Here is an 8,050-nt window from a genome sequence, read left to right as displayed (position 1 = left end):
CATGAAAAAATATTCACACAATACTTTAAGGTTAAATGACCAAGCTTCCAAAATAGTATAATCCCAATCTTAATATATATAAACATGTATATACAAAGAATAATAGATAGCCTGGCACGAATGTATAGAATCGAGATGAGAATGTTCTATACCAAAATCTTAACCATTTCAGATTAATGGATGTTTCATTATCTTTTCTGATTTTCTGCACGTTTCAAATTTTCTACAGTGAATATGTTTAAGTATTCACTGTAGAAATATATATACTCAGGATAAAAAAAGTTATTACTTAAAAAAATTAGACCCAACAGGCAACAGATTGAAAATTATAAATATCCACAACCATGGAAATGTAAATAGAATAAGGAACTCAAAGTATGAGTAAATTGTGTAGTCTAGTCTTAATTCATCTCTTCTCCTAACTAAATAAGTAAATAAATAAGCCAAGTAAGATTAAAGAACAGAGAGAAGATGAGAAAGTCAACCTGAAAGCAGACTGCAAATTATGTTTTATATGAGTCTAACCAGTTTAACAACAAACATTTAAAATTTCAATGCGCTTATATGGACATTATCAATAGTTCTGGTATCCATCCAAAATAGAATTTAAAACTTTAAGTACTACAACTTGAAGGAATTTGGTCATTTTAAGTAACTGAAATTTACAGAGGTTGTAACACTACTAGAATACACTTGAAGGGAATATGAAATGTATCGATATATGTAGACTCAGACCTTAATGACATCAAAGTAAATCAAACAATTAAGATAATTTTACTTACGAATATGCTCGATCCAGTTGTCAGAATGCTGATACATAGAGTAAAAAAATTAAGGAAGATACCAGTATTACAGTAATAGGATATTCACTGCTAAGAATAAATCTAAAAAGCAGCCTTCTTAAAGTTTAGGCAATGATCAGTAAGAAACTGAAATTAAACTCAAATTACTGGCTTAATTTTACTTTTAAAAATTTAATGTTCTTAGGTAAACAAACTATAATATAATGAAAATACTCCAAGGAAATACTTTCAAAATTGAGCAGGGATAAAATTGTCTTTTCAAACTATGTGTAGTTGACATTCTTTTGACAGAGGAACAGTACTATAATAATCCATGGATTTCTGGTTTCTAAAACAGGAAGAAATTTCTTCCTCCTTCGAACCTCTCCAGTATTTTATTTGCACCTGTATTAAGTCACTCAACACTTTCTATCTTCTTTTCACATTGTGCGCCTCTTATGAAGCTTATCAGACTGAAATTCTTCTGCACATAGTAGACACTTATAAATGTGACAATAAATTATCCTACGTCCATTACAAAAGTTAGCAGTAATCACATTATAAACTGTACACTTGTATACCACCAAGAGTTGTTAGAAATTTCTTATTGTAAAAAAAAAAAAAGAAATTTCTTATTGTAAAATAAGTATTAAAGAATGTGTCAGCAAGAAAAATGAACAAACTATAACTCCATCACAGTAATACAAGAATTGATTCTTCTTCTGACATTACTTTGCATATATTAATTTTACAGCAGCAATCAAAATGAGGTATAGTCATTAACTCATTTTATTTAGCTCAATAGGGTTGAATTTGTCTTACAGAAAAATTTCAGCAAAGGTCAAAAAAATTCTAGCCCCTTCCAAAATTAAACCTAATTTATGATTATGTAGACATGCAGGTAAAGACTGGAAAAGAGTATGTAAAAGGCAAAATATAAAAATAATGCTTGGGTGATGTGACTATAAATTTATTAAAAACTTATCTTTCATCTGTTGAAAAGTGTTGAAAACTGGGGGAAGAACAGCTTTAGTTTCTTTTGAATGTTAAGTCTGAGATGCAAAACCAAGTGGGAATGTTGACTTTCAATTACTGAAGCTCCCCATAAGCTTGAGGGGGGAAAAGAGGAACCATGTTCCTTATCTTTGTTCCCCCAAAGCCTAACACCCTGCCTGGTATGTATTATGTGCCCAGTAAAGGTTTTGGAGTAAGGATGCTATGTGTTTTCCAAATCAAAATCCTTGAGGACAGCGATTCCGAATCTGCACAATGACTAAGAAAAGCCTTTGGAACCTAAGTGGGATTTTGCCAATGCCTATGCAAGAAACTTCTACATAACGGTAATATGTATATTTGCCTTTAGATGTAAAAAATTATTTGAGACTCTCTAAAGTGAAGGTCATTTTTTTCTTTTAAGTGTGGCTTTATGTTGAAGGTGAGCTCAAAGGTGTTAAAGAAATAATTACCTTTTAACATGGAGGGCTGGGTTCCAGGCACATTTACAACAATAAAAACAGTATGCACTTGGACAACGGAGGCATTAAGTAACTCAAACTCAGCAGGTGACAGCCAATTACAAAAGGAAGCAACTCCTTGTAACCAACAACAATGGAAAGAGGTCCGAGAAGAGGAAGAACATTTTTATTTACTGGACATCTTTTACATACTTGGCACCATGGCAAACCTACGTCCTTTAATTCCCGTAATACTGAGAAAGGTATCCATACTCACCCTCCGTCCTAGAGGTTAAGAGCTCAGAGTACATCTCTTTACCTCATCCAGCTATTAGGAGTCAGAGCTCACCTCACAGGTCAGGTCTGAGTGCTTGCCTCCCCGCTATCCCAAGCAAAGGTATTTACACTTAATTGCACGTGATGAGTACAGAAAAACTCAAAGGCACAAAGGAATGGAAGAAAATGCCACATCCACTGCCAAAATCAGGGCGGAACACCAGTGCGAACCCTTCCAGTGCCAAAGGGAGGCATGCCTTCGGTCTGGGCAGCCATGGTCCCCGCTCGCCCTCGTCTCCCTCGCTTACTCATCCCGCCCATCAGCGAGGAAAGGAGAAGGTTCAGGCCTCAGGAACACTACACGGCCCGGCGGCGAGTGTGACGAGACCGGAGAAAAGTTGGGAGACCTGCCCCACGGCCCTCTGTGGGGGGAGGTGACAATGAAGGATATAAGGAGCCGGGGCAGGACAGACGGCAGTTCCCGGCGGCACAGCTCCTCCGGCCAGCTACTTAATTCTTCCAGAGGAACAGCGCTCGCCGGGGCCGCGCTTTCCTGAGACATGTTTCGCCAACCAGTGCAGCTTCAAACCAGTCCCGCCACCGCCACGACCGGAAACTCCCGCCCTCCCGGCAGGCCTTGCGAGCTCTCCGCGGGCACCAGTACCATAGAGAGGAAGCGGACTGCGTTCCTCGTGAGCTCGAGCCGCGCGCGGCTGGGAAGGGAGCCGGGCTTGTCTGGCCCGCGGAGGACTCGACTCACAGGTGCGCGCTTTCCATTCCGAGGGTCCGGCGTGGCGCGTGGTTTCTCAGGGCCGGGCGCTGGGACCTTCCCGGGCTGCGAGCATTCTCAGGTCTGGATCACTGGAAACGGTTGCAGTGAGACGCTTTGGGGAGGTGAAGGCGGAAGACCCCAGATATGCTACCGTCTGTTACATGGGGCTTTGAGATTGAGCATCTGGGGTCACGGTTGACCTGGGACTTGCAGCCAGAAATGAATCCAAGGCCCAGGGCGCGGTTGGGTAGATAGAAACAGGCACCTTTCTACCCACTTCACTATGCGACCCGACTTTGTACGTCTCGTGTAATGGAAATAGACCCCGCCTGCCAGAGTTGTGCAAATTGAAGCAAATGGTATATAAAGTTATCTAACACGATAAATACTGTGAAGAGTTTTGGTGAAGTTGCTTCTACTTTCTAGGGGACTCTCCAGTCAGTGCCCTTATTTTGTTTCTCTAAAACCAAATTAATCTTTACTAATTACTCCAAAATTCTCCTACTCCCATACCCTTGGGGCTGCTGGTCTTTGCTAAATGTTTGTAGCTAAGGTCATTTGGATGAATTACACACACCATACCCGTGCTTGTTTTTAAAGGGATTGTCATTTACCAAAATAAAATCTTGAAGGCCTGTTACAGTAACAGACTGAAGTGAAGAGATTCTGGCAGTTTTAGGAGGTAGGTATGTTTGGGCAAGATCATGATAGGTGAAAGACTTAAGTCAGGCTTGTCTTTTCCTGCCTGGCAATTTTGAACTTTATGTTTTTTCGAGTAGTTGTTCTGTTGTCCTTTTGTTTGTTTTTACAGTTTATTCTCTTCTCCATTTCTTGAACCCTGAAGGGTGTGTGTATATGTTTCTCTTTCTATCCCTCTCCCTTCACAGCTTTTACAGAAAAAGTAGCTGTATAGCGGAAGGGGGGAGGGGTGCTATTTAATGTTACATTTTAGTGAAATATATCATTTTACCTTTTTAAAAAAATTTTTTTATTTCATTTATTTATTTTTAAGTAAGCTCTATGCTCAATGTGGGGCTTGAACTCAGGACTCCAAGATCAAGAGTCGCATGCTGTAGCAACTGAACCAGCCAGGTGCCCCTCATTTTACTTTTTAATAACAATTTTCTTTTTTTTCTCCAGAGCTAATTTGAAAGAAGAGCGAAGACCTCTAAAAAGGCATTTGGAAACATCTCTAAATATTGTAAAGAAAAATTAATCCTCAACAAAACTAACTGAATAATTGAAGTAGGTTTATGTGTGTCATCAGTTCTATCCAGAAGTTGAAGAATTTTCCTTTGAATTTAAGGATTGTGTGCCTTTAATGAGAGGATGACTTTTCAATTTAATTTTACTATAGAAAACCATCTGGAAAATGAATCAACACCGCTTGGAGATGGAGCTTTGGCCCTAGATTCCTCCAAAGGGCCTTCAGTCTCAGAAAGTAAAAAAGGTAAACATAGGGACAGAAAATGTTCTACAGAACAGTTTGACTGGCCTCAGGATCATTTGTCGGAACATAAGCCAGTGGGAAATGCAGCTGCCTCGCAAGACACCGACCGCTCACTCAGTGCAGCAAATAGCTCAAATAACTTGGAGCCACATGAAAAACATCCCTGCATGAGTGTTGCCAAAGAGCATCCTATGCCTAAAGATTTAAAGAAAGTGTTAGAAAACAAAGTCGTAGAAACATTATCAGGTCCCCAACATGTTAATGTATCAATAGTGAAAACCATCTTGTTTAAAGAGAACTTCCCTGGAGAAAATATAGTTTCACAAAGCATTTCTTCTCACTCTGATCTGATTACTGGTGTTTATGAAGGAGGCTTAAAAATCTGGGAATGTACCTTTGACCTGCTGGCTTATTTCACAAAGGCCAACGTGAAATTTGCTGGGAAAAAAGTGTTGGATCTTGGCTGTGGATCAGGGTTGCTGGGGATAGTTGCATTCAAGGGAGGGGCCAAAGAAATTCATTTTCAAGATTATAACAGTATGGTGATTGATGAAGTAACCTTACCTAATGTAGTGGCTAACTCAACTTTGGAAGGTGAAGGAAATGACGTAAATGAACCCGATGTGAAAAGATGCAGGAAATCAAAAATAACACAAGAATTATGTAAGTGCCGGTTCTTTTCAGGGGAGTGGTCTGAGTTTTGCAAGCTTGTACTAAGTAGTGAAAAGTTCTTTGAAAAATATGATCTCATTCTCACCTCAGAAACCATTTACAATCCAGATTATTACGATACTTTGCACCAGACATTCCTTAGATTGTTAGATAAGAATGGACGGGTGCTCTTAGCCAGCAAAGCACATTATTTTGGTGTAGGTGGAGGTATTCATCTCTTTCAAAAGTTTGTGGAAGAAAGGAACGTATTTGAGACTAGAACACTCGAAATAATTGATGAAGGACTAAAGAGATTCCTAATTGAAATGGCTTTTAAGTAACTGAGTTATTGTCCACTGAGTGTCCTAAGTGAAATAAAAAGAATAACCAAAAACTTTTGAATGTTTGATTTCTGCTTTGCTATTATTATTTTTTTAATTATGATGTTTGTTTATCCAAATAATATCCCAGCTATATTAATAACATGTACTTGCTAGGGGAGCTAGATAAATAGTATTCTGAGCACTTGATGAGATCTAGGAGATTATTTTGTGGGAACGTTTTCTGCTCTCTACCTTTATTCTATTTGGCCTTTCTACCACCTTTGACATTAAATAAATTTTTTCTCAGGGAAACTTGACACTTTCTATTTCTTTTTTTTACGATTTTTTTTTTTAAGATTTTATTTATTTACTTGACAGAGAGCGCACAAACGGGGAGCGGCAGAGGGAGAGGGAGAAGCAGGCTCCCTGCTCAGCAGGAAGCCCGGTGGTGGGGCTCATCCCAGGACCCTGGGATCATGACCTGAGCCGAAGGCAGACGCTTAACTGACTGAGCCACCCAGGCACCCTGACACTTCTTATTTCAAGTTTGAATTTCTTCTCAGTCTTCTGTTTATATGAAGTGCCTAGTCAGATGATCATGCCATTAATTCTAAGGGCATACATATGCATCACTAAATGGTACGAACCTAAATACTAGACTGAAGACCTTAGGTAACTAGGAAGAAGCTTTTTGTTTTATTTTTATATTCATTTATCTCATATAAGAATAAGAATTCTGAGCAACTGAATTCACCCTGAGATGGGAGAAATAAAGGGGAATCATGATAGTATAAAAGTTACCCAGAAAATCCAATAAAAAAATAAACACTAAAAAAATCACCAATCGATAACCTAAATTTTCACCTTAAGACACCAGAAAAAGACGAGCAAACTAAACCCAACAGAGGCAGAAAGAAGGAAATAAAGATTAAAGCAAAGATCATGAAATAGAGAATAGAAGAATAGAAAAAACTCAACAAAACCAAAAGTGGGGTCTTTGAAAAAATCAACACATTTGCCAAATCCTCAGCTAGACTGATCAAGAAAAAGAGGTCTCAGATTATTAAAATCGGTAATGAAAGAGGGGGTATTACTAGTGACCTTACAGAAATGAAACAGCTTTTAAGGAAATTACACAAGATCTAACTAGGCGAAAAGACACTGTGTTCAGGGGTTGGGAGACTTAGTATTGTTAATTCCCCACACTGATCTGCAGATTCAATAGGATCCCTAACAAACCCTCACTGACCCACAGGTACCAACATTTGTTATCTCTTGTCTTTGTCATGGTAACCACTCTGTGGGCACCCATTCAACTTGCAAAGTATCTTTTACAACCTTAAAAAGCACAAAAGCCAAGTGTTGAAATATATTGAACTTAGAATTAGGCCTTTGGATCTCTGTATCGCAGTGTTGAAGCCAGATTTTAAAAATTAAACTTTTTAATTTTTTTTAAAAGATTTTATTTACTTATTTGAGAGAGAGTGAGAGAGAGAAGCAGACTCCCCCGCTGAGCAGGGAGCCCGATGTGGGCTCCATCCCAGGACCCTGAGATCATGTCCTGAGCTGAAGGCAGATGCTTAATGGACTGAGCCACCCACATGCCCCTAAATTTTTTAATTTTGATAACTATGAATTCATATGTAAGAAATGTATGTGAAAAATAATACAAAGAGATTTTGTAGAAACTTCACCTGTTTTCTCCCAATGCTGACATCTTGCAAAACTATCGTACAATATCACAACTAGAAAATTGACATTGATATTGTCAAGATATAAAAGAGTATCATCACGACAGAGGCTCCTTCTGTTGTCCTTTTTTTTTTTTTTTTTTGGCTACACCCACTTTCTTCTCTGGTTCCTTCCTCTCCTAACCCCAGAAACTACTGACCTGTTCATCTCTATAACTTGTCATTTAAAGTATGTCATATACAGGCGCTTGGGTGGCACAGTCGGTTAAGCATCCAACTCTTGGTTTCAGCTCAGGTCATGATTTCAGGGTTGTGGTCTCAAGGTGGTGAGATCAAGCCCCCGTCAGGTTCCGCTCCATGCAGAGTCTGCTTAAGACTCTCTCTCCCTCTCCCCCCTACCCCTCCCACCCCGCTCTCTCCTCTCTTGCTCTTTCTCTAAAATAAATCTTTAAAACATCCTTTAAAAAAATAAAGAAAAATAAAGAATGTCATACAAACAGAACCGCACAGTATGTCACCTTTGGAATTGGCTTTATTTCAGTCAACATAATCTATAGATTCATCCACGTCATTGCATGCATCAATAGTTTGTTCCTTTTTTCTCTTTTTGTTATTGAATAGTGTTAAAAAAAAAAAAACTTATAGTACTTA

General features: G+C 38.7%; 2 protein-coding genes across 8 annotated transcripts in view; one reads left to right on the top strand and one right to left on the bottom strand.

Annotated features, from left to right (window-relative positions):
* FIRRM (FIGNL1 interacting regulator of recombination and mitosis) overlaps nt 1-3,102 on the bottom strand; it is a 45,774-nt gene extending 42,672 nt beyond the window's left edge. For both annotated transcript variants that reach the window (XM_081824579.1, XM_081824580.1), the window contains exons 1-2: nt 2,964-3,102; nt 783-822 (exon numbers count right to left, since the gene is read on the bottom strand). In XM_081824579.1, coding sequence (XP_081680705.1) covers nt 783-822; nt 2,964-3,074 — 151 coding nt within the window. In that variant the 5' untranslated portion in view covers nt 3,075-3,102. The remainder of the gene's footprint in view (nt 1-782; nt 823-2,963) is intronic.
* Nucleotides 3,103-3,118: 16 nt separating this feature from the next.
* METTL18 (methyltransferase 18, RPL3 N3(tau)-histidine) lies at nt 3,119-5,779 on the top strand. 6 transcript variants are annotated; one of them, XM_081824581.1, is made up of 3 exons: nt 3,119-3,274; nt 3,885-3,966; nt 4,425-5,779. In XM_081824581.1, exon 3 carries the CDS (start codon nt 4,614-4,616, stop codon nt 5,724-5,726), a length of 1,113 nt encoding a protein of 370 aa, XP_081680707.1. In that variant the 5' UTR covers nt 3,119-3,274; nt 3,885-3,966; nt 4,425-4,613; the 3' UTR covers nt 5,727-5,779. The 6 variants fall into 6 exon arrangements, with proteins under 6 accessions (XP_081680707.1, XP_030891471.1, XP_006740384.1 ...); XM_031035611.2 differs by having other exon boundaries at nt 3,119-3,363; XM_081824582.1 differs by lacking the exon at nt 3,119-3,274 and adding an exon at nt 3,370-3,643.
* Nucleotides 5,780-8,050: the final 2,271 nt, after the last annotated feature.

Source organism: Leptonychotes weddellii, chromosome 6 (genome assembly GCF_054177405.1).
Source record: "Leptonychotes weddellii isolate Sample4059 chromosome 6, ASM5417740v2, whole genome shotgun sequence".
In the NCBI taxonomy this organism is placed as follows: Eukaryota; Metazoa; Chordata; class Mammalia; order Carnivora; family Phocidae; genus Leptonychotes; species Leptonychotes weddellii.
Note: the sequence above shows the minus strand (reverse complement) of the source record. Positions and strands in the feature narration are given on the sequence as shown.

Excerpts from the sequence above, each read along its gene's own strand:
- METTL18 (XM_006740321.3), top strand. The coding sequence starts at position 4,614 with ATGACTTTTCAATTTAATTTTACTATAGAAAACCATCTGGAAAATGAA.